A 26,719-nucleotide genomic window follows, 5' to 3' on the forward strand; every position below is an offset into this window, starting at 1 on the left:
TCTTACCCCTTCCCTTGGTCCTGATCCTTATTTAGGCTCCTATTTTTCTCTTTGGGATTTGGCCTCCTGGGTCTCACTCCAAAGCTCCACCCTCTCCAAACAAGAAGTCGCGTCCTTGGTATCCAAGGTGACCACGCAGCTTGCCCCTTCCGTGCTTCCCATTGGCCAGTGGAATGTACTGCCCCGCCCATGTACCGCCCCTCCAATAGCCAATGGTCTTGAGACAAAGGGCGCCCGCCTTTCCAGCGATTCTAACACCTGCCCTCTTACCCGTGCTCCCCTGCGCATTGCCTCCTGGGATATGTCGTTTCTAAGAGGCGGAGCTCTGCGACTTTCCACCCCTTTAGAACTACCTATCCCGTCGGCCTTAGCGAAAGGGGGCGTACTTAGGCAAGGGGTCCGGGTCAGAGTTTAGAGCTTTCAAATCCCAACTTGCCCCTGGGGATTGCACGGCTGACGTTTAAATCGCCTAGTCAAGCCAACCGGCTCGCTCTTGTTTCAGCAAACCCTGACTTACATCTCCTGTTTGACTTGAGGCGGCACAGTGGCCTGGTCGATTGGCCGTGGCAAGTGACCCTCTCTGTGGCTGAAGTGTTCTGAGGACTGGCGAGAGAGGCGCGCCATGCTTGCCCCCTGCTCAGGTTGGGAGCTTGGCTGCTTCCGTCTCTGTCTCCGTCAGGTCCGACTGTGGGCTGGCGCTGGGCGCTGGGCTTGCTGGGCTTGCTGGGCTTGCCAAGCCAGGCCGTACAGCTCAGGTGGGGGCGAGCGCTGGCCCGGATCGGAGACTGAGGTCCCTCCGCCTGGCCCGGCGCGCCGGACTCTGAAGGAGTGGACCCTGCAGGTGAGCCCGTTCGGTCGGCTGCGGGCGCGGCTCCCGTGCCACCTGGCCGTGAGGCCCCTGGACCCCCTCACCTACCCGGATGGCGACCGCGTGCTGGTAGCGGTGTGCGGCGTGGAGGGCGGCGCGCGGGGCCTGGACGGCCTGCTGGTGAAGTACGACGAGGATCTGGAGGAGATGGCCATTGTGTCTGATACTATCCACCCCCAGGCGTCCGTGGAGGTGAACGCGCCCCTGAAGTTTGGCAAGTGAAGTGAAGTGAAAACGGGTTTGGGTCCCAGGGAACGCACAGTGAACTTACTAAATTTGGTCGACGTGCACTTTTAATTGGTCCTGGCTTTCTAAACCTAATTTACAGTTGGCCCCTTCGGAAATGCACCTTTTCCTCTGTTCTATTCTTGAGTATCCGAGTAGTATTTAAAAATTAGGTTCCCAATTATAGAAATTTTATACATCGAATGGAAACATGATTTGGTATAATCCAGGTCAAATTCTATTTCTGGAGCCGCTTGTGTTCTCCTTTATCCCGTTGTCATTAGCAAACTGGCTTATTTTTCAAGGTTGAAGTTTCTTGACGATCCATTCAATGGTATGGCAGTCCATCTACATTTCCCCTTGCTCACAGCCTGGGGTCTGTCCCAAAACAGCCCTGTCAATAGGATGTTCCGGGTATCACCTGGTTTGAGTATTCGGTTTTAGACGGGCGCCCAGCTTCTTACTGTTATGTTTCCATTCTTTTTGGCCTAAGTTTTCCATGCGTAGCAAGCTTTGAAGAAAAACACATGGTAAGCCTGCCTAGGAAGCTTCAATAATAATGCCTGCAAGATACCTTTCTTAGGTTTTCCTAAATGGCAAGCCACTGTGTACACACACTTTTCTAGGAAGGGCTCCCCAGACTGTCGTTCTTCCTGGGACTGAAGGAAGATATTGATGATGATGATGATAGTAATAATAATAGCATTTAGCATTTTTAAGATCATCTTTTATAATGCTTACAGCTGTCCAAATAGTAGATGCCGTAGTCCTCCCTTATCCACCGTTTGGCTGTCTCAGTTTGTTACCTGCCTCAACTGTTGTAGGAAAATATTAAGATATTTTGACAGTAATATAACTTTTATTACAGTATATTGTTATAATTGCTGGATTTATTATTATTGTTGTTCATCTCTTACTATGCCTAGTTTATAAATTTAACTTGATCATTGATATGTATATAGGAAAAAACATAGAATATATAGGATTTGGTACTATTTGTGGTTTCAGGAATCAAGTGGGGGGGGCAGGTCTTGCCTACTTTAAGAGAAATCATCAATATTTATGTTAATTCCAAATTACATTTCAGTGTTTTTAATTTTTAAAATTTGTATACAGAGATGCCTGCAGTTACATCTTAAATAGACAGCCAAGGATGGCATTTGTGATTCCTTATTTTCCAAACTTTCTTCATATACCACTGCCATTTGTCCACAATCTTGTGGGTTTTTTTGTTTGTTTTGTTTTGTTTTGAGACTGCATCTCACTCACTCTGCCACGCAGGCTGGAGTACAGGTGCACAATCATGGCCCACTGCAATCTTGACTTCACGGTTTTAAGCGATCTTCTCGCCTCTGCCTCCTGACTAGCTGGGACTACAGGTGCATGCTACCATGCCCGGCTAATGTTTTTGTTTTTTTGTAGAAATGGAGTTTTGCCACGTTGTCCAGGCTGGTCTTGAACTCCTGGGCTTCAAGCAATCCTTCCTCGGCCTCCCAAAGTGCTGGTATTACAGGCATGAGCCACTGCTCATGGCCTAATCTTGTAGTTTTAATAGTATATATTAGGTTTTTCAAAGTTGTTCCCATTTTTTAAAAATTACTTCAAATACCTTGTGATATAGTTGCATGGTAATATTTTCATTTTTTAAGTATGAAAGGTTAGACATAGGATTTGAAAACCTCTAAGTCATGATCATATATACTGGGGAAGAGGCTTCTACAATCTTTCACAGGAGTTCTTAACAGAATTGGAGTCTCCTTTACTTCCCATCTATGTTAGTTCTCTTTAGATGATTTAGGCCAGTAGAAATAACTGCTCTGTTTCTAAAAACTGGCAGAAAGGCTATTGTATTTGGTCCTGTTGCCGTGGTAGAAGACCCCTTACCTTTACAGTATGCACTTTCCAGGATTCAGCAATATTATGGACATAACTGAGGAGTTGGGTTTCTAGGGGTACTAAAATGCTTTGGAGCTTATAAACTGCAGTACTAACTTGCTTTTTTCTTTTTTTTTACTTCTAGGTTTAGATATCAAGTCATCAGGGTCTGGCTGTGTAAAAGTTCAAAGTATTGAGTGTGATAATTGCAAAATTGAAACAGAGCATGGGACTAGCATCTTGCAGTCTGTTAAGGTATAGCATTTTTCTAATTTTATTTCACTATTATTTTTTTAAAACCCTTAAGCTATGACTCGTACTATCAAACTCAAGAGATTCTTCTGTTTTTCAGAACATTGTCATTTATTCATCTCTCAGAAAGTCCTTGGCAAACATTTTGCCTTGAAATCAGTTCTAGTAAAGTACAGAGGTTATAGCAGTTTTGAGGTTTTGCCTCAAATTTCTTTTTGATTTAATTTCAAAGTATACAGTGAACCCCATTGTCTCAGCCCAAAATCTCCTTAAGCTGATAAGCAACTTCAGCAAAGTCTCAGGATACAAAATCAATGTGCAAAAATCACAAGCATTCTTATACATCAATAACAGACAAACAGAGAGCCAAATCATGAGTGAACTCCCATTCACAATTGCTTCAAAGAGAATAAAATACCTAGGAATCCAACTTACAAGGGATGTGAAAGACCTCTTCAAGGAGAACTACAAACCACTGCTCAAGGAAATAAAAGAGGATACAAACAAATGGAAGAACATTCCATGCTCATGGGTAGGAAGAATCAATATCATGAAAATGGCCATCCTTCCCAAGGTAATTTACAGATTCAATGCCATCCCCATCAAGCTACCAATGACTTTCTTCACAGAATTGGAAAAAACTACTTTAAAGTTCATATGGAACCAAAAAAGAGCCCGCATCGCCAAGTCAATCCTAAGCCAAAAGAACAAAGCTGGAGGCATCACGCTACCTGACTTCAAACTATACTACAAGGCTACAGTAACCAAAACAGCATGGTACTGGTACCAAAACAGAGATATAGATCAATGGAACAGAACAGAGCCGTCAGAAATAATGCCACATATCTACAACCATCTGATCTTTGACAAACCTGAGAAAAACAAGAAATGGGGAAAGGATTCCCTATTTAATAAATGGTGCTGGGAAAACTGGCTAGCCATATGTAGAAAGCTGAAACTGGATCCCTTCCTTACACCTTATACAAAAATCAATTCAAGATGGATTAAAGACTTAAATGTTAGACCTAAAACCATAAAAACCCTAGAAGAAAACCTAGGCAATACCATTCAGGACATAGGCATGGGCAAGGACTTCATGTCTAAAACACCAAAAGCAATGGCAACAAAAGCCAAAATTGACAAATGGGATCTAATTAAACTAAAGAGCTTCTGCACAGCAAAGGAAACTACCATCAGAGTGAACAGGCAACCTACAAAATGGGAGAAAATTTTCGCAACCTACTCATCTGACAAAGGGCTAATATCCAGAATCTACAATGAACTCCAACAAATTTACAAGAAAAAAACAAACAACCCCATCAAAAAGTGGGCGAAGGACATGAACAGACACTTCTCAAAAGAAGACATTTATGCAGCCAAAAGACACATGAAAAAATGCTCACCATCACTGGCCATCAGAGAAATGCAAATCAAAACCACAATGAGATACCATCTCACACCAGTTAGAATGGCGATCATTAAAAAGTCAGGAAACAACAGGTGCTGGAGAGGATGTGGAGAAATAGGAACACTTTTACACTGTTGGTGGGACTGTAAACTAGTTCAACCCTTGTGGAAGTCAGTGTGGCGATTCCTCAGGGATCTAGAACTAGAAATTCCATTCGACCCAGCCATCCCATTACTGGGTATATACCCAAAGGACTATAAATCATGCTGCTATAAAGACGCACACGTATGTTTATTGCCGCATTATTCACAATAGCAAAGACTTGGAACCAACCCAAATGTCCAACAATGATAGACTGGATTAAGAAAATGTGGCACATCTACACCATGGAATACTATGCAGCCATAAGAAATGATGAGTTCATGTCTTTGTAGGGACATGGATGAAATTGGAAATCATCATTCTCAGTAAACTATCGCAAGAACAAAAAACCAAACACCGCATATTCTCACTCATAGGTGGGAATTGAACAATGAGAACACATGGACACAGGAAGGGGAACATCACACTTCAGGGACTGTTGTGGGTTGGGGGGAGGGGGGAGGGATAACATTGGGAGATATACCTAATGCTAGATGACGAGTTGGTGGGTGCAGTGCACCAGCATGGCACATGTATACATATGTAACTTACCTGCACATTGGGCACATGTACCATAAAACCTAAAGTATAATAATAATAATAATAATAATAATTACAATAAAAGAAAAAAAAAAAAAAAACAAAGTATACAGTGAAACTAATAGTATTTTCCTAGTATTCTGAAATCTTACTAAAGAAATTTTAGTTTCCACAAATGATTTTCTTCCATTTTATTAAAGAGTAAGGAAGAATCCTTATGCATTATAAATGTGCTTAAATATTAGATTACTTTAATCACATTTTTAATGTACCAGGTAGCTCATTACTTAAGGATTAAGTAGTTATTTGTGCAAAGTAACATATGATTCATCTTGTTTTGTAATTAAATTTTTTTTTTTTTTTTTGAGATGGAGTCTTACTCTGTCACCAGGCTGGAGTGCAGTGGTGCAATCTCAGCTCACTGCAACCTCTGACTCCCTGGTACAAGCAATTCTCCTGCCTCAGCCTCCCGAGTAGCTGGGATTACAGGCATGCACCACCACACTCAGTTAATTTTTGTATATTTAGTAGAGACAGGGTTTCACCATGTTGGCCAGGCTGGTCTCGATCTCCTGACCTTGTGATCCGCCTGCCTTGGCCTCCCAAAGTGCTAGGATTACAGGCATGAGCCACTGCGCCCAGCTGTAATTAATTTTTTCTTTTTAATGTTTTCTTTGTAGAGACAGGGTCTCACTGTATTGCCCAGGCTGGTCTTGAACTCATGGGCTCAAGTGATCCTCCTGCCTTGAGCTCATGAAGTGCTGGGATTACAGGTGTGAGTCACCATGATTGACCTATATTTAATTTTTTAAAGATTAGACTGGTGTCAGCTGTAAGTAGTTTGAAATACCTCTCTGATAGGTGCTAGCTTATCGTTACTCTTAGTGCTTCTTGCATTTGCATAGTCAAAAGTTGATACTTTTGTGAACTTTGAAAGCATGCAATTTTGTTGAAGTCAGTCATCTTTGCTTCATAATTGCAAAATATTTTCATGCTTAGATTTCTAAACACTAGTTAGAATAATGTGATGCATTTTTAATTTTTACATATTTTTTCTTTCATCCACCTTTATTTGCGTATCTGCCATCAGCATGTGTCCACATATGAATCATTTCAAATAAATTTTTGGCACAAATATCATAAAAGATTAACATTACCATCACAAGTCCTTTTAGCAAAATAAGTTGGTTCAGATTCTTGTTGTAAAAGATTGTGCAATAAGGTCTTCATGTTGAATGACTAGGTGAGGATATCATAATTCTTTTTTGTCCTTAGAAATATTTTGTTCAGTCATTGATACTTAAGTTTCAGAAAACTAATCTAGACTTGTCCTCTGAAGACTCAAGAGTTTGAGATTTCCAATTTCACAATCAAAATTAGAATCTAGTATACTGCTGTCTCTGCATTTATGTTTTGATTAATCTGATAGTTCTGAAAGATCTTTCTCTGTTGATTTTCTTCTTTTATGCCATTGTAGGCATAAAATTAAAAATGGTTTCTTAGCCTTGGCAATATAAACGTTTTCAGTCAGGTAATTTGTTGTGGGGGCCTGTCTTGTGCAGTATAGGATATTTAGCACCATCTTTGGCCTCTACCTTTTAGATGCCAGTAGCATGCTCCTCAGTTGTGACAAGGGAAAATGTCTCCAGACATTGCCAAATGTCTTCTAGAGACAAAATCATCTCCAGTTGAGAACGATTGCTTTATGCAAATCCATCATTCTTCTGTTTTCTTATTAGTTTAGTTTTTTTAGAAAACATAGTTGGGAATAATTTATGAATAATGATGAAATAACTCCTAGGATGATGAATTAGCAAAAAAAAAAAAAATTAAAAATAAGAATACTATTATCCCATAATGTATTTCAGATTTAGAAAAGTCCAGTGGACCAATTAATGGTAATTACAGGATAGAATGAGTTTTGTTCTATTTTTTTAAAAGTAAGTACATTTTCTATTTATTCCTTGAAAGACCTCCCAAGAAATAACAGAAATCATGAAATATGAGTTCTTACAAATAAAATAGCTCAAAACAAGAAATTCATGAAAAATTACGCCTGTGGATACTAATGGTATACCAAGGGTTAAGAGAATTATCCTTGAGATCATAGGATTTAACTAACTTCAATTCACAAATGAGAACACTTTGGTAAAATATCTGGTTTAAGTTTTAACAATATCGTTACCTTGAATTAGTGGTCACTTGTTAATATGTTTCTCTTTCATTAACTTAAGGACTTGAAATATAGTTGATCTACATAATAAAAAACAAATTTTTTTTTTTGAGACAGAGTCTCACTCTGTTGCCCAGGCTAGAGTGCAATGACACCATCTTGGCTCACTGCAGCCTCCGCCTCCTGGGTTCAAGTGATTCTCCCACCTCAGCCTCCCGAGTAGCTGGGATTACAGGCACCCACCATCAAGCTCGGCTAATTTTGGCCAGGCATGTTGGCCAGGCTTGTCTTGAACTCCTTTCCTCACATGATCCACCTACCTTGGCCTCCCAAAGTTCTGGGATTACAGGCGTGAGCCACCGTGCCCGGCCCTACGTAATAAAATTTTTATAGCAATAATAATAACTACTGTTAATAAGTCCTTATTATGTACCAGGAATCTTAGCTAAACATTCATTTAATCCTTGAATTTTCTCCATTTTATCAAGGAAGAAACTAGAAGGCACCAAGAGATTGAGGAACTCACTTGCGTTCACATAGCTAAAAAAAATTGAGCTGGGATTTGACCTTGGGTCTTTCCGATTTCCAAGCTCATACTCTTTCCACCTTTCTTTATTGTCCAGACAAAACATATGGTAAGACCACATTTGTACAGCATCCTTAGGGAATAAGATAAGTGAATTTTTTAGGCAACAGACCCTTAACTAATTGAATGTCACACATTTGCATTTTTTAAATGCACTATAATTTATTTTCTAAATAATTTCTGATTTATTTAAACATTTAACTATTTGGTTTTATGTTTTTAAAAATTCTATAATCAACTTCACATTTTTTTGGGAATTATATGAGCTTTAAATTATAACAGTAGCTCTTAACTATTTTTGAACCTTAGACCTCTTAGAAAATCTAATTGTCTCCTTAAGAAAAAAATGCATGTCTATGAAATTTTGCTTATAATTTTGTAAGTTCATGTGAGCTTGGTTAAGAGTTCTTGACTTAAAACAACAAGTGTGCTCCTCCCGTTGCCCAAGATGCCGAAAGGAAAGGAGGCCAAGGGGAAGAAGTTGGCTCTGGCCCCTGCTTTTGTGAAGAAGCAGGAGGCCAAGAAAGTGGTGAATCCCCTCTTTGAGAAAAGGCCTAAGAATTTTGGCATTGGACAGGACATCCAGCCCAAAAGAGACCTCACCTGCTTTGTGAAATGGCCCCGCTATATCAGGTTGCAATGGCAGAGAGCCATACTCTATAAGCAGCTGAAAGTGCCTCCTGCGATTAACCAGTTCACCCAGGCCCTGGAAAGCCAAACAGCTACTCAGCTGCTTAAGCTGGCCCACAAATACAGACCAGAGACAAAGCAAGAGAAGAAGCAGAGGCTGTTGGCCCAGGCTGAGTTGTGGGCAAAGGGGACCTCCCCATTAAGAGACCACCTGTCTTTCAAGCAGGAGTTAACACCGTCACCACCTTGGTGGATAACAAGAAAGCTCAGCTGGTGGTGATTGCACACGACATGGATCCCATTGAGCTGACTGTTTTCCTGCCTGTCCTGTGTCATAAAATGGGGGCCACTTGCTGCATTATCGAGGGGAAGGCAAGACTGGGACGTCTAGTTCACAGGAAGACCTACACTACTGTCGACTTCACACAGGTTAACTCAGAAGACAAAGGAGCTTTGGCTAAGCTGGTGGAAGCTATCAGGACCAATTACAATGCCAGATACGATGAGATCCACTGTCACTGGGATGGCAATGTCCTGGGTCCCAAGTCTGTGGCTCACATTGCCAAGCTCGAAAAGGCAAGGGCTAAAGAACTTGCCACTAAACTGGGTTAAATGTACACTGCTGCATTTTCTGTACATAAATATAATTAAAATAATTAAAAAATTAAAAAAAACAAGTGCTTTGGGGATAGTCTTTTCCAAGGTTTATCACATATTTGATAAGGAGTATACTAAATATAATTTGACTTCAGACTCATGTCTCTGGGCATAACATAGTTAACCATGCTATAATACAGATTTTTTTTTTCTTTAAGAGACAGGGTCTTGACGTGTTACCCACGCCAGAGTGCAGTAGCATGATCCTAGCTCACTGAATCCTCAAACATCTGGGCTCAAGTGATCCATATCTCTTTATGTAACAAAACTAAAGACATATATAATGATTAAGGGAAAACATCTGGGCTCAAGTGATCCATATCTCTTTATGTAACAAAACTAAAGACATATATAATGATTAAGGGAAAATAAACTACTCTAAAAAAAAATCAGACTAGGCCGGGTGCAGTGGCTCATGCCTGTAATCCCAGCACTTTGGGAGGCTGAGGCAGGTGGATCACAAGGTCAAGAGATCGAGACCATCCTGGCCAACATGGTGAAACCCCATCTCTACTAAAAATACAAACAATTAGCCTGGCGTGATGGCATACACCTGTAGTGATGGCATACGCCTGTAGTCCCAGCTACGTGGGAGGCTGAGGCAGGAGAATCACTTGAACGCAGGAGGCAGAGCTTGCAGTGAGCCGAGATCTCGCCACTGCACTCCAGCCTGGGCGATACAGCAAGACTCTGTCTCAAAACAAAAACAAAAAAAACAGCAATAGACCAAACATCTAATGGCTCATATATAATATGAGTTTATTTCTTACTTGTGTCCAGGTGTATGGATGGGTCTTTTTCATTCAGTGATTCTAGGTTCCTTCCGTCTTCCGGCTCTGCCATCTTTTCGAGCCTTGTTATACTCTGGACCCACTTGGTGGAATGAGAAGCTCACAGAGAAGGCACACTTGTTCTAAAAGCACCAACCTGGAAACGGCATATAGCATTTCCACTTACGTTATGTTGGTAACAACAACACCTACGAGGTAAAGGAAGCTGGAAAATGTGGTCTTGCCATGGGTCAAGCTATACTGCTTTTACTTTGGAAAAAAATGGATTTTGATGAGCCAATAGTAGTGTTTGCCATAGTTCCCAAGTCCAAAATCAAGTCACTCACACACACACACACATACACATACTTTTGTTTTCTGTCTTGCAGAATAGGCTAACTGGCTTGTGACTGCTGTTTTGTGCTCGGAGGCATTTTTACTTAGTTTCTGGAATGTGTCGTGCTAGAAGGTTTAAGTGGGCTGTTACCCTAATGTGTATTCTGTCCTTCAGACCTGTCCAGCATTAAGCATGTGGGTTTTGGAATCATACAGAGCTTGATTCTAATTGTTACTTTAGATTTTGGGTTTTTTTCTGTGTCACCCTGATAAAGTGATTTACCTTTCTGAATCTTGGCATTCTTCCTCTGTAAAATGGGAAAAATGTAATACTTATCTCTCTGGTTTGTCGTGAGGATTAAATGATAGTTCATGTGAAGTAGCTAACATGGTATCTGGTGCAGAGAAAATGCCAAGTAAGTGATAACTATTATTGTTATTAATGATGAATAGTAATTGATTATTATTGTCATCTTCATCACTGTGGATATTTAGTTAGCTGGTCACAGTGATTTTTGATTCCCAAGTCCTTCTTCAGTGAAGCTACCAGAATACCCAAGTATCTCTTGTTTTTCCCTTTGAGTCCAAGTGGCTTATTTAATCCCTTTAACAGCAGTTGACATTTTTTTCCAGTTGATGTTGTTATTCGAAGCAGTGAGTTTCTATTTCATTCCTTATTGTTCTTTTGTTGCTTTGTCAGTATTAATACAGAAATATTGAAAATGTTTCACTAGTATAAGTCAAACTTACTCTCTTTTTCACTGTTATGTATTTTTTAATTTGTCTTTCAGGGTCAAAAATTGCATGTTCAAACAAAAAGAGGCAAAGTGATCTGTCTGGGAACAGTTTATGGAAATATAGATATTCATGCATCAGACAAAAGTGTAAGATTGAAACTTTCTTTTTTTTAGTAATTGCAACTTTGCTTCCATTTGGCTCACCAAGTGGGTAGGTTCTACAAAGTTCGTAGCATAACATTCCCTTTTTAATGCATTTTTGTTCATAAGTAAATTCAAATTTGAAACTGAAGTGATGAAATAATATACAACTTAAGTTTTAGTTTGTGGTTTAATACTTTTGACAGTTACTTAGTTCCTAGTCTGGAATCAATAAAAACTTAAATGCTTACTATTTAACTCTAGTTCTGAAAAGATTTTTATTTTTATGATCATAGATTAAAATAGATCATTAAGTAATATCACCAGTAACTGGATTGGATTTTTCTTGTGTTAGGTTTATTTGAGTATTTTCTAAGACCTTTTTACTTCGCCTTTAGGCAAATTGAAGGATGTTTCAAAACTCAACTTTCTTCAGTATTTTCCACAAGGTGGCACCATTAGATAGCTTAACTGCTCTCTCACAGCTTTTTTTTTTTTAGTAGCTATTGGGATTTTCGTTGTTATAGGAAGATAGTTTGTATTTTTTAATCAACTCCTTTTGTAGCTTTTGGTTATTTAGCATAGTATTAAGAGTAAAGGTATAATTTTGGAATTATAAATTGTCATTTAAAAAATGTGATTGATAATGTGTCTTTGAGAAAAAGTTTCCTTTTATTTTACACTTACACAATTTGCAAGAGCCTTTTTGTTTCTTATAAATTTGCTAAATTCCATGGTCAGCTTTATCTTCAGATAATTGGTGGGGAGGAGTTGCAAGCATATTTTGTATGTAGATTATTATTGGCATAATTAAACAAGATAGACTATAACAGTAATTGTTTCTGTTGTTTTATCTTCCATCACCTTCCTACAAATTTGCTATATTCCATGGTCAGCTTTATTTTCAGAGAGTTGGTGGGGAGGAGTTGTGAGCATATTTTATATGTAGATTATTGTTGGCATAATTAAACAAGGTAGGTTATAACAGTAATTGTTTCTGTTGTTTTATCTTCCATCACCTTTCTCTTAGACCCCGTGGGAGGTTGTTTAAACCTAAACCTTTAAAAATACTCTGTAAATTAAACTAGGAAAGTGTTGAAAGACACTGTGTGGCCTTATGCTGCAGCTTTTTTGAGATGGCATTTAGTTTTACTTTTTAGATTGCTGTAGTCTTGGAGGTGCAAGAGGGAAATTAGACAAATTTACAGCCCCTTCAAACTCAGTAAATGATGGCTAATGTTACTGAAATAAGTTACTAGAATATTGTAACATTTACAATCAAATATAAGTATCAAAGAATTTAATATCTTAATCATTTGCTACTTTGAATATCTTGGCCACTGTTTCCTCTCAGTTATTTATTTGTTCCAATGTTTATGGTTTATTGAATATTCATGTGTTTTACTTGCTATTATACAATTTTATTTCTTGATTGAGTTTTGTTATGTACTAAAGAATCAGTCTAGGTTTTTTTTTCTATTTTTATTACGTATAGTATTGATTTTTAATGTATATTTCTAAGTTTGTAGTTTTTATAAAACATAAAATAAATACTTGTGAAATCTGTTAACTTTTAATACACAACTTTCATAGAAATGTGATTTGGATATTTGAGAGACAAACATAGTGAATTAGTTAAGAGCACAGAATATACTGAGAGCCAAACTACCTGTGTTTGAATTCTGGCTCCACCATTCACTAAGCTCTATAACTGGACAAATTACTTAACCTCTGTGTGTCTCAGTTTTTTGGAAAATTGGGTAATAGTAATAGAACTAACTCAAAAATCCTCTATTAAGAGGATTAAATGAGTTAATACAGGTAAAATACTTAAAACAACGTCTGGCACATAGCTAAGTCTAATGTAATGCTTACCACGATGATGATGATAAAGGTAAAGGAATCACAGGAACGATAACTGAATGGGTTCTAGACCTACCAGTTAGCTTCCCAGAGACTGAGTTTCATTATTCAGCAAACAGGATGGTGATATTTGCTTTGTCCACTTAACAAGATTGTGAGAATCAAATGAGCACTATAAATAATAGCATCATTATTCTACATGACTTTTTAAATTGTGTTAATTTCAGTATCTAAGTTTAGTTTTATAACTTAACAGAGAACACAGAAACCCATTTCATCTGTTTGGTGAATTGATGACATAGTTGTCAGTTTTCCTCTCAGTCTGGGCTACAAAGCCACAGTACTTGTACTTCCTTAAAACTTGGCTTTCATTATTTGTAAGAACTATATATATGTATTTATATATATTCATAATAACTAAGTGAAAAATTTTTCTTTTCATGTAGAAAAGAAAATTTATAGCAATACCTCTGTCAGGAAGATATTGATTTTTAAATCTACTTTTTGTTCTGTCATTAAATAGGTAAATTTAAATTCCTTCCATTTAGTTTGGTGGAAAGCTACTGCCTTATTAGATGTCAAGTGGAAAAGTTCTAGAAATAATAGTATATTCACTACATTAATGTACTAACAGAGAAAAATCATGATAAATCAATAGAATCAGATAAAGTATGTGCTAAAATTCAAAACCTATTCATGATTTAAATAGCAAAAGCAATAAAACAAAGTTGAAATAGAAGGGAATGTCCTTAATCTGATAAAAATTATTTAAAAAATATCTATAGCAAACATCATGCTTAATGGTGAAATGTTGTAAACTTTTCTTTTGAGAACAGGAATAAGACAAGGATGTCTGCTGTCCCATTGCTTCTGCTAGCTGCCATTCACTGTTGAATTGGGGGCCTGAGACAGATGGTTAAGGCAAGAAAAAGAAAGAAAAAGCAGGAAAAAAAGTATTAATATATGGATTGGAAGGGAGGAAATGAAGCCATCACTTGTAGACAGTATAATAACCCATATATAATTTTTAAAAGTACAGAGAAATTATTAGGATTAGTGAGTTTAGTGAAGTTATTGGATTAAGATCAAATACAAAGTCAATTAGGATAAAATGAAATTTTAAAAGATACCTTGTACAATAGCACTTAAAAATATCTAAAAGGAATAAATCTAATAAAAGATTAAGAATTTTATATAGGACATATAAAACATTAAGAGAAATTAAAGGAGACCTAAGTCAATGGGGGAATATTTGGATCTATTCCATATTCTGCAGAGAATGCACTATTGCTCAGAATCTCGTAATTAGAGGTAGGGAATCAGAGTCAATAAAGTGATTGTGTACTAGGTAGTAACATTTTATGTAGTTATCCACTGATTCCACAGGTAGCATTTTGGCTTTTTACCAGTCTTTGTTTTATAATGAACTGATTAGTCTTTCTCTTACTAGGCTGTGACCATAGATAAACTGCAGGGAAGTTCTGTTACTGTATCTACCGAAGATGGTTTGCTGAAAGCCAAGTATCTTTATACAGAATCATCATTTCTGTCTTCTGCTGCTGGAGATATTACATTAGGAAGTGTTCATGGTAAGCTGACAAAGGCATAATACATCTGAGACTTTCCACATAGCATAAATTTTAAGAGATGACTCTGTAGTTGAAAAAGGATCAGGAAACTGGCCTTTTAAATAATGAAATGCAGACTAACCATCTTTTTTTAAAAAAACCATAAAAATAAAATGACTCATAAAGCTAATTTAATTTTATCTGGGCAAGAGATTAAAGATTATGCTGTTATATATGGAACTAATAGTAAGTCTAATTTTTAATGTATTTCTTTTTTCTTTTTTTTTGATACAGAGTCTTGCTCTGTTGCCTAGGCTGGAGTGCAGTGGCATGACACTGGCTCACTGCAACCTCCACCTTTCACGTTCAGGTGATTCTCCCACCCCAACCTCCCGAGAAGCTGGGACTACAGGTGTGCGCTACCACGCTAGGCTAATTTTTGTATTTTTAGTGGAGATGGGGTTTCGCCATGTTGCCCAGGCTGATCTCAAACTCCTGTGCCCAAGCGACCCACCCCCTTGGCCTCCCAAAGTGCTGGGATTACAGGTGTGAGCCACACTGCGTCCAGCCTGTGTTTTCTTATAATGGGAAACAAATAGCAAGGAAATACATGCAGGAGATGAAGTAAAAGCAGTGTTAGGTAAAGATGGGTACTGACTGATTGCTTTTATGTTAACATAAGAAAGCTGAGGGTTAAATTAATGAAACATTTGGTGGAATGTAATTATAGCAACTCTGATACTAATTTTATTTTAAATGTTTTGCATGCATTTGTACTGGCACCAGGTTTTCTCAGCACTCTGTTGTTTCCATTTTCTTTGATAAATATCCTCTTGTGGTTTCTAAATCCTGTCTCTGCAAGAAATATTACATAGTTAATGTTTGCATTATTGAAAGAAAATAAGAGTATAATGATGAGGTAATATGGCAAAGGGCATGCTGGTGTTCAGTGTCACTCAGCCTGCTTCTTGAATTTCCACAGAGCAGATGATTCAAATCCAGGTATGTTTTCTGAAATATATACAGATAGAATTAATAATCACTAATCCAGTATAAAACATCTGCTAAATGCCTTTTGAGCCATATTCCAGGAAGTACAGATTCGGACTTTTTCCATATATAGTCCACTCATTTCACCTCTATAGTAAAGCTGGATATTGGTATCTGTACACTCTGGCAAAACCCTCAGATTTTAGTTGTGAGCAAGAGTTATAGAGTGGCATTAGAAAGCATGGTTAGTGCTAATCATGCTGTGTAGCAATTTGGCAAGTAGTCTTCTAAAAAAAAATTTTAAAAAGCATACTTATATTTTTGAAATAGTTCTGGAGCCTCAATTTAATGGTTAAACCTCAAGCATTCTTGGAAGATTAAGGTATTATTTGAGCCCAAAATAGCTTAAGTACATATGGAGCTGTATCCAGATGAAGCAAATGGTTTTGTTACTTATTCATTTATTTATTTTTTATTCAGTTGTACCTTAAGTAGATCTGGTAATTTGTAACTCTTCATACTTTAAAAGTGACTTTTGTATAAGCATTGCATTTCTAACTATCTTAATCATAATGAAAAGTACTGTGCTTAATGTATTTAGTAGCTTTTAGTGGAGAAACAATTCCTTATCAAGTCAGATGTGGATTAACATCCACAGGAAAAGCAGTCTGTTCTCTGCAATGCTTTATACCATGTTTACACTAAATTCATAATGTTTCTTTTTTTGCATTCTTTTAAGTTAGATAAATTGAATTTGGTACAGTTTATCATTAATTGCCTACATGGTAGTAAAACAGGTGGTCTTTTTTGAAGCAGTCCTCAAAGTACTCTAGGTCTGTTGATTACTTAAAGTAGCTAAAATGGAAATACAGTGCTGGAAAAGAAAGAGTTAATTCCTTAGCCTTAATAAAACCTTTTTATATTTACTGACCTTTAATATGAAAACAGATACCTTTCCTTAGCTGGTTTAAATCTAGGTCCTCTTTTGGACTATTGTTTCAGGTTGAATTTCCCTGAAAGCAGACACTCTGAAATGGAAATTTGAGCATAGCGAATTTACTAGGGAGGCCTCTTGGGACCAATGCCATGTAAAGGAAGAAAGCCAGATTTCCATGGGAGAAGTTGGACTGTGATACAGTTTCATTAACCCACACGGAGAGCTCTGAAGCTGGGATGGTCCCTCAGAGTTGTCTCAAGTTGGGGTGAGAGGAGCTGGACATTTATATCCCCAATCATTAGATGCAAGCTGCCCCAGGAAGGAGTATGATCTTGAGCCGAAGTGACTCCTTTTTGCTAGGTAATTCCCAAAGAGGGCTGACAGCTGAGGGCTGTCTTCCAGCAGTATTCCAATAGCTAGGAAAATAAGCCCTTCGGTTATGATGTGGGATCTGGATGAGGAATATAGCATCTACTACAGTTATATTTATTCATTCATTTGACACATTTATTGACCACCTACTGTGAGCCAGATTTCCAGGCACCAAGGGTGCAAAGTTGGGCAGGAGGTGAAACCTGTCGTTAAAGAACTCAGAGTAGAGTAGAAGGATTAAATATACTTTATTTTCTCAGTCACTACCATCCCCTTTGGGATGCTACTTCCCACCTCATTTCTAGTGGTCCATTGTCACCCTGCCTCAATGCAAAGAACTCTTTTAGATGTTTCTCACAGCTTCTTTTTGTAATACTAGTACAGCAATGAGAAGGAGTAGGGGAAGGGAAAATTTAATCCAGTTTCAAATTATAGTTACTTTCACAGAAGTAACTGTAGAAAAGCTTCCATGTTCAGCCTTGCTTTCTCCACCTAGTCCTTGGCCCTCACTCTGCTTTGGTTTTTCAGCATATACAAGAGAGAACTAAGACAGGAAACCCCTCTTAATTCCATGGACACACCCCAGTGCCTCGACTTTTAAAAAATCACCCTTCAGACACATCTAAGTTTCTTGCCTTCCTCTCCCCTGTCACCTCTATTTCCATCCTTGTCCTAAGGGATTGTATGAACATGCTTTTGGAGTTTGTAGTCTGGGCTTTGGGATGGGAGGGGTACAGGAGAGCAGGCAGTGTTTTAGTCTCACGTCCTGGTGGGTGAGAAGATTAGAGTCATGGCTGGTGAAAGGAAGTCCCAGTTTTCTAGTTCCTGGAATTTTGGTGGGAATTATTTCTGCCAAGATCTTCCCAACCTAGAACTCTGGATATATATTTCAATGAATTCTTTGTGCTAAATGCTGATGGTTATATAACACAAATTAGGTATATATTTTGGCTATATTTAAATAAACTGGCTTGAGAATCTTAAAACTTGTTTTTATGGGAAAATACATTGCTATTTCTAAACACGTGACTTACAGAAAACAAACTGAGAATATGTGCATTCTTGGTCAGGATTTATTTACATTAGCTTCTTTTTTCTTAAGCAAGGCTTAAACCAATTTTTTTCCAGAGAGAGCAGAAAAAAAAAAATCCAACGTATAGATGTTGTAAAAACCATTTATACACAAATATAATGCAGTAACTTTCTTTTTGGTAGATTTACAAGTAGAGTTTGGAGCCTTTGCGCCAGTAGGTGGGTGGGTGGGTGGTTGAAAGCAAACATGTATTGAGTACCTAAATTGGCCAGCCCCTTTTACTTAATGAACAATTGGCTGTTCACAGATGAGGAAAACTAGACTTAGAAATGTCTAATTGTTTACTCTCAACTCCACAAGTTAATTAGTGGAATAGCAAGGATTTGATCCTAGTTTCTTGGCTTTCTAGGAGGGGTTTTTAAACAGTGAACTTGACTGCAACCGCAAATTCCATCATCACTTTGAGGGCTTCCTGGCTCACTCTAAAGATGTTTCCTCCAAGAAGACAGTACTATAACACAGATGCACTGCTTCAGCTATGTTCTACATTATAAGTTCCTTGAGTTTTAGGACATTTATCGTGCTTTATGACCGAAAATGTAGATGTTCCATACAGTGTTTGGGCTTAGCTCCATGGTAGCATTCAGGAACTGGACTGCTTCCATAAAAGTGATGGTGCTGTCTTAAGTGTGTGGCTTCTAAGTCTTCCATGAAAGGAAGCAAGAGCATGAAATTTATTTTTTGTCTGCATTTTCAATTTTTTTTATATACCCTGATGGCAAAGCAACATCTAACATACTAGTGCCGAGTACTTAGAGCATGCCCATTAATGAGGAAAACAGTAATGAAAGGAGCAATATATCTTTCCTGGCCTTGCAAGTTGATTCCTATGGATAGAGAAGAAAATAATTTATCCTAAGTGTTTTTTCAAGTGAAATTTTTAAGTATAGCTAACTATATTTTATATGTAAGAAACTGAGTAAGCTAATTGACTAGTCATATTTCCTATTTGTATAGTTGGTTGAATCACATCTATTAAGTGTGTATGCCTTCTACTACAAAAAAACCAGTTTATTCATTGACTTATTAAATATTCACTTTCTGGCGATGGGAATCTAGTGGGAGAATAGGTACTTGGATAGCTTGTGTTTAGATGTAAAATTTTATGACAGTTTACTATCTTGATTTCCTTCTAAATAATCAAAAATTAAATTTGGTTTTATATGAATAATATTTTATTAAATTCTGATATTTGAATATTGATACTTTTTGAAGAATGCTGTGCATGTATAATACATGCATATATTTATATGTATTCTACAAAATACAGTTTTAAATATAAATATGGTTTTTCTTGACTCTATTGGAGACAATGAAAAACTTCCTTGAAATGGTTTGCTAGGATTGGTTTTATTTATAACCTATGATTTAAACAAACTGATTCGATTAAGATGTAAGAGTGTTCATGTTACTTGTTTTTGTGTATTTTAAAAACTTATGTTATGATCTGGAACGGTGACTAATGAATAAAACTCTATTTTAAATATTTAGATTTCCTATGTAAATTAGGCTCTATTTTAAGTTCTTTGGAAACATATCTTGATAGATAAATTGCTAAGTATTAGTTCTCTCATTCTCATTTTCTCTGCACTTCAAAAGTCCTTTGTTCTTCAAATATTTGGCATACATGCATAAACTTTTCCTTTAGTAACTACTTATTTTTGAAATTTTCAAGAAGTACAATTTACATGAACTGTACAAAACACAGGTGATAACTTTGATAGCACTCAAAATTTCAGAAGAAATGTCCCAATGTGCTTTAAGAAGGACTTGTAGTCACTGATAAATTTATAAATCTGGTTTGTAAACTTAGAAAGTCAGAAATAATATACAATTTTAAAACACAGAATCTTTTATTGGATTAAATAGATCTTTTCACGACATTCATGAAAATGTTTTATTGAAATTCTAGTATTTATTCCTAGCCTAGGTCATTATGAAGTTTTAATTTGATTATCATTTTGATACTTAATTTCGAATCTGGACACATACAACTTTTTTTTTTTTTTTTTTGAGAGAAGTCTCACTCTTGTCCCCCAGGCTTAAGTGCAATGGCTCGATCTCAGCTCACTGCAACTTCCACCACCCAGGTTCAAACAATTCTCCTGCCTCTGCCTCCCAAGTAGCTGGGATTAAGGCGCCTGCTACCACACCTGGCTAATTTTTATATTTTTTAGTACAGACAGGGTTTCACCATGTTGGCCAGGTTGGTCTCGAACTCCTGACCTCAGGTGATCCGCACGCCTCGGCCTCCCAAAGTGCTGGAATTACAGGTGTGAGCCACCGCACCTGGCCACAACTTTTTTATATGAAATACTAGAAAGGAATTACAGCTTTTTTTTTGTGGTGCAAACCATGTAGGTTTTTCAGGGTTTAGACCTCTGACACAAAATATTGACATTTACTACAGTGTCTGTCCTAAGTGCAGCTCCTTAGAGACATTCAGAGACTTGGCTTCCTCAGTTTGTGGCTTCCAAGTCTTCCATAAAAAATGAGGCAGCACAGAGGATCATGGAAGAAGTTTCAGAAACCAGGCCTAGAAGTGCATATATTACTTCTGCCCATAGATCTTTGGACAAAATATTTTCAAATGGCTTTACCTAACTGCAAAGGCTGAGATATGTAGTTTAGCAGTACTCTTATGGAAGAAGAGAGGCACACAAATATTAATGGACACTGGCAGTCTCTATCATATATTTATAATTGCTCTTTCACAAATGTCTCTATATTCCTTCTCTTTCCACCTCTGTGATAATTGGTATTCTCCAGGATTTCATCCTTGTCCTATTGTTCTTTATCTACATATTTTCCTAGGGCATCTTATATACTTTTGAGTCTGAACTACCCTTACAAGGGTGTTTCAAATCTGATTATTCAAATGTATGTCTCTAGCCCTGACTAATTTATACATCCATCTGGCAGGTAGACATAGCCATTTGGATCTTCATAGACATCTCAAACTCCACATTTCTACCTTTTTTCCCTTCTTCCCCAGTCCGTGAACATCATCTGTAATATGTCCTCTTCCCTTGTTTTTATTTGCTGTTTCTGATATTGTCATGTTCCCAATTCCCATGCTATAAATCTGGCAGTGGTCTTAACTTTCTGTTTCTCTCTCATCTCCTGCATCTAATCAACTACCAAGTTTAGGCAGGTTTTACCTCCTAAATATTTTTTCAATCTATCTCACCTTTTTCCTGCTAATTTCTACACTTCTGTTTTAGACCCTTTTGACCTCTTGCCTTGATACTAGCAATAACTTTGCCTCCAGCCTTGCCTTCTTCAGATCCATTTCTCCTCACTGCAGCTATAGTAGTTTATTAGTAATGCACATTGAACATGTCATTCTCTTATTCGGACCGTTTTCTACTGCCTTAGTGACGTGCGCAACTTCCCTTTTCCCTCTTCTGACTGTATGCTTTGTCTTCCAGAATTAGTCTTTTTTCCTATACACATTTTTACCTGTTTTATACCTCTGAGTTCTTGATCAGAACCTTTGATCATACTGATCATACTGTTTATATTCTGCCTGAAATGCTTTTCCTAGCTTTTTAAAAATCTTGTTGACTTTTTTAATCTTTCGGTACTCAGCTAAAGCATCTTGCCTCATCTCTGGTTTTCTATAAATCCTTGCCTAATTATAAACTCCTCAAGAGCAAAGATTATGTTTTATTCATCTCTATATTCTTAGCATTTAGCACTGTGGCTTGCAAATACAAGTGTCTCCCTTCCCACCTCCCCACCCCTACCCACCAAAAACCATAAAATGACTTAATCTTTAAGGGTACTTGATTACTCTGTTCGGATTTTAAGAGTTATATGTGCTTGAACCATAATCACATTTCTTTTGGTGAAGAAAAATAAACCAGTGTTTATCTTTAAATTGATTACATTTTTTTTTCCTCTGACCATGCTAGAATGAAAGGTTACAAGCTAAGAAAAACTATCTATTTTCTCAAATACTGGGATTTGTGGAAAACTTATATAACTTGAGAGTAGGGTAAGCACACATAGTTATTACAGACCATCTGGTGTCTGCTTTATTGGAAAGAAGCTTTTACTAAGATTTACTCCTCTCAAATAATTAATTTATTATTTTCAGTGATTGGAGATGAAGTAGGTGAAATCAAAATATAGAAAATTTTGCTAATAATGCCCATTTTGTTGCTTGGTATACTTTTAAATATACTACTTTATTCCACTATGCATTTGAGGCAAGACATCCATTTTGTGTTTTCTAATGACTTTAGAATATTTCTGTTTAAGGTAGAGATTTTCTAAATATTTTGACTTGAGTTGAAAATAAGTTTTTGTTTACTGTTTTATTTAGAATTGACAAAAATATTTCGAAGTGTTACTTATAACTAGACAGCATTTGAAACGATTCCTTAATTCCATGGGTTTTTGTTGTTGTTGCTCCATTTTGCTTTTAGTATACAGTAGAACTCAAACATTCAAGAAGAATGTTATCTGAGACTCTATAGGTCCCACTATAATTAACTAATCCTCATTTTGTATAGATCTAAAACTTCTATTTTCTGGTTCAAAGAATCATTATTTTCTGAAGACCTCCTCACTTTCATGACAAGCACTAATGATTGGCTTTTTGAGAAAGACCATATTTTTATTTTAAAAAAATTGTAAATTTTTACTGCATTATTAAAGACTAGTGTAAAACAATAAAGCTCCATTGCCTTGATGAGTGGGTGACTGGATTCACTAGCTAAATGACTGTAAAACTTTATCATAGTTCTTTATTAATAAAGTTACGAATATCAGGGACCTGTCTACTTCATCTTTTATTGTTCAGGAGGTAGAGCATTGTCTTAGTCTGTTTTCTGTTGCTGTAACAGAATACCTGAGACTGAGTGATTTATAAAGTTTATATATTACAGTTCTGGAGGCTGAGAAGTCTGAGGTCTAAGAGCCGCATCTCGTGAGAGCCTTCTTGCTGATAGGGGCTCTGCAGAGTCATGAAGTGGCACAGGCCTCACATGGAGAGAGGCTGCATGAGAGACACCCACACTGGCTCTTATAACAGACCCACTCTTGTGATAGCTAACCCACTCCCTCCATGACCCATTAATCCATTGATTCATGAATGGGTTAATCCATTCATGAGGGCAGAGCCCTCATGACCCAATTACCTCCCAAAGGTCCCACCTCACAGTATTGCTGCACTGGGGACAAAGTTTCCAACACATGAACTTTTGTGGGAACATTCAAACCACAACAAGCAGTAAAGAGAATGCTAAGTATGGAAACACCCACTGTCTCACACTAGGTGAATCTCCTTAAAGCATGGTTTTCTTATATTTTTATCCATCTTGAAATTCTTCACTGACTTTTTTGGTGTAGGATAGTCAGTAGACTTAGCACTCTGTGATTCTACCACAGGTTGCTCTTTACCTACTTTTCCAAACTTTTTATTTGTTCACAAAATAATTGTGTTTACTGTGTACTATGCACTGTGCAAAGTTCCCAGATATGAAGCTAAATAAGAAAGATGTGGTTCCTGTCCTCCTAGACTTGCCTCATTGGGATCTAATTAAATGAAAGAGCTTCTGCACTGCAAAAGAAATTATGAACAGAGTAAATAGACAACCTACAGAATGGGAGAAAATATTTGCAAACTCTGTATCTGACAAAGGTTTAATATCCTTTGTTCCTTTGAATCTTCAAGGAAGTTAAACAAATCAATAAGCAAAAAACTAATAACCCTATTCAAAATGAGCAAAAGACAGGAACAGACATTTCTCAAGAGAAGACATACAAGAAACCAACAAACATGAAAAACTGTTCGAAATCACTAGTCATCAGAGAAATGCAAATCAAAACCACAATGAGATATCATCTCACACCAGTCAGAATGGCTATTATTAAAAATAAGTAAAAAAAAACAGATGCTGGCAAGGCTGTGGAGAAAGGGGAACACTCATACACTGTTGGTGGGAATGTAAATTAGTTCAGCCACTGTGGAAAGCGGTTTGAAGATTTCTCAAAGAACTTAAAACAGAACTACCATTCAACCCAGCAATCCCAATACACAGAAGAAAATAAATCATTCTTCCAAAAAGACACATGCACGCAACATGTTCACTGCAGCTCTATTCACAATAGCAAAGACATGGAATCAACCTATGTGCCCATCAGTGGTGGACTGGATGAAGAGAATGTGGTACATATACACCATGGAATACTATGCGGCCATAAAGAAGAATGAAATTATATCCTTTGCAGCAGCATGGATGCAGTTGGAGGCCATTATCCTAAGCGAATTAACACAGGAATAGAAAACCAAATACCACATGGTCTTACCTATAAGTGGGGGGTAAACACTGGATAATTATGGACATAAAGATGGCAACAATAGAAACTGGAGTCTACTAGATGGGGGATGGAGGGACGGGGCAAGGGTTGAAAAACTATTGGGTACTATGCTTAGTACCTGGGTGATGGGATCATTTGTACCCCAGACTTCAACATCACACAGTATACCCAGGTAACAAACCTGCACGTGTATCCCCTGAATCTAAAATATGAAAAAAAAAATTAGTAATCTTATAAGCTTCAGTACACAAACCAAGTTTTTATTCATACACAGATATACTCCTTGTTCATATACTCACAGGAAATATGATGGTATATTAGACCTTAAGATGGATTTTTGCAATTAGGCGGATCTGGCTATTGAGTAAATGAATCCAGTGCCTTTTTTGCTTTTTCCCAGATACTGATACAAGTCAGTATTCATAAGGTATATGAAATGAGATAAAATGAGTTTACTGAAGATTAATTCTGAGGCCAAAGTTATTCCTTTACTTTTTTAGTGTAGTTTTGGAATTATTTTAGAAGAGATAACATTATTGCTTATATTTTCAGTAGAATAAACACATACAAACACACATATGAAGAATAATCCTACTACTTTTGGTATTGGGGAAAGGGGCTGGGAAGAATGGTCGCAATATTCCATACTTATCATGGAAAACACATTTTCACTAAGACGGAAACCTTTGAAGCTTCTTTTTTCTGTTTTATTAGTCATACCTCCATGTATTCATTATTCCTATCTCAAACCACTTTAATTCTTGGCCCAGAAACTACTTTTAATCTAATAGACATGGCAAGTGGCCCGAAAAATAATTCTTTTTTTCCATACCATATTTTAGTGTTACTTGGTTGAAAACTTCACTTTGTGTGGTCTGATAAATACATTGATATTTAGGTTGAAAATGTATAGTGATTACATTTCAGTAATTTTTTTCACTTACGGGTTTTAGAAGTATTGTTTTTCCTCTGTGCCAGCAGTTATGGTGATTTGTAGTTATGCTATAAAAGCTTAAGGTTTGGTAGTAGAGAAAGAAGGTTTGCAGAGATACCTAAGGCTAGTTATTTCAGAACTACAGCTCAGTCTTTGACTGGATTTGTGATATTGGGAAAAATTGCCAACAAAAATAACATTGTAGATATTCATCCATGTTTTAGCATTGCTATGTATCACAGTTCCTTTCTAGATTGTCTCTAGTACATAAAAGTATCTTTTTCTTTTTTGCAGGTAATATAACATTACAAAGCAAGATGGGTAACATCACAGTAGGTACGTGCTAAGCTACTAGTTCGTGTATTTTGTCCACTTTTAAAAATGGGTATATTTATGATGACTTTATTAGAATAAATGAATTCTACAGTTTAACTGATGAACTTGATAGGATCACAAGTCAAATATAGGCAGAACCAATGTACTAATTATGTCCACTCAAAGAAAATTGCCTGAGCTGGTATTAAGAAATGTCTTATATTTCTTGCTAAACTTCTCTGAAGACAAAAAAAAAAAAAAAAAAAAAAAGAAAAGAAAGAAAAAAAGATCTTACAAATTTCTTGAATTCTTCAAATATCTCAATTAAGTCCTTGAAAGAAAGATATAAATATTGTCACTGTTTATTGGGCTCCAAATGTGTTAACATTTGAAGACAACCTTGTGAATACTAATAACTAGTTAGTCAACATGTATTTATTGAGTACCTGCCATGTATTAAGAATTCTTTTAGGTACTAGGGAACATATTGGTCAACAGGACATAGTTTCTGTGCTCAGAGACCTCACCTTCTCTGAGCCCTGGGAAGAAAGACAACAAGCATATAAATAACAAAAGGTAATTTTAGTTTGTGGTAAGTACAATGAAGAAATAAGAAAGGGTAACTGAATACAGATCGGGGAAAAAGAAAGCTACTTCAGTTAGGCAATTGGGGGTGGTCTGGAGAGGGTACATTTAAACTAAAGCCAGAAAAATGAGAAAGAGTTATATAAAGTTCTGGATGCAGGCTCCCTAGGTAGAGGAACAGCAAGTGCAGGCCTTGAAAATGGAAGTTTATTATTTTCAAGGGATAGAAGGCTGGCTTATGAGGAAAGTGGTAGGATATGAGGTAAGTAAGGCTAGATCTTAGGACCTTGTAGACAGGGTAAGAGTTCAGACTTTATTCCAAGTACAACAGGATGTTAGCGAAGTGATATATAATTTATATTTTAAAAGAAAAACCTAGCTGTTATTTCATAA

The 26,719-nt window shown here is 37.0% G+C and overlaps 2 protein-coding genes and 1 pseudogene across 18 annotated transcripts in view; 2 read left to right on the forward strand and 1 right to left on the reverse strand.

The window, feature by feature from the left end:
- The window catches only part of CCDC146 (coiled-coil domain containing 146), a 170,141-nt gene extending 169,766 nt beyond the window's left edge, over positions 1-375 (reverse strand). For 5 of the 7 annotated variants that reach the window (XM_054559607.1, XM_054559609.1, XM_054559605.1 and 2 more), the window contains exon 1: positions 7-375. The gene's annotated coding sequence lies outside the window, so the exon portion shown is untranslated. The remainder of the gene's footprint in view (positions 1-6) is intronic. The other 2 variants (XM_054559606.1, XM_054559604.1) reach the window with 1 other exon arrangement.
- A 65-nt stretch (positions 376-440) lies between these two features.
- Positions 441-26,719, forward strand: part of FAM185A (family with sequence similarity 185 member A) — a 191,567-nt gene continuing 165,288 nt past the window's right edge. For 10 of the 11 annotated variants that reach the window (XM_054559636.1, XM_054559639.2, XM_054559640.2 and 7 more), the window contains exons 1-5: positions 623-1,082; positions 3,114-3,223; positions 11,253-11,345; positions 14,653-14,791; positions 25,721-25,762. In XM_054559636.1, the coding sequence (XP_054415611.1) occupies positions 623-1,082; positions 3,114-3,223; positions 11,253-11,345; positions 14,653-14,791; positions 25,721-25,762 (844 nt within the window). Of the gene's footprint in view, positions 1,083-3,113; positions 3,224-11,252; positions 11,346-14,652; positions 14,792-25,720; positions 25,763-26,719 lie in introns of all 11 variants that reach the window. The other variant, XM_002818311.5, reaches the window with a different exon arrangement.
- On the forward strand, positions 8,227-11,236 carry LOC129060439 (large ribosomal subunit protein eL8-like; annotated as a pseudogene).

Source organism: Pongo abelii, chromosome 6, assembly GCF_028885655.2.
Source record: "Pongo abelii isolate AG06213 chromosome 6, NHGRI_mPonAbe1-v2.0_pri, whole genome shotgun sequence".
Taxonomy (NCBI): domain Eukaryota; kingdom Metazoa; phylum Chordata; class Mammalia; order Primates; family Hominidae; genus Pongo; species Pongo abelii.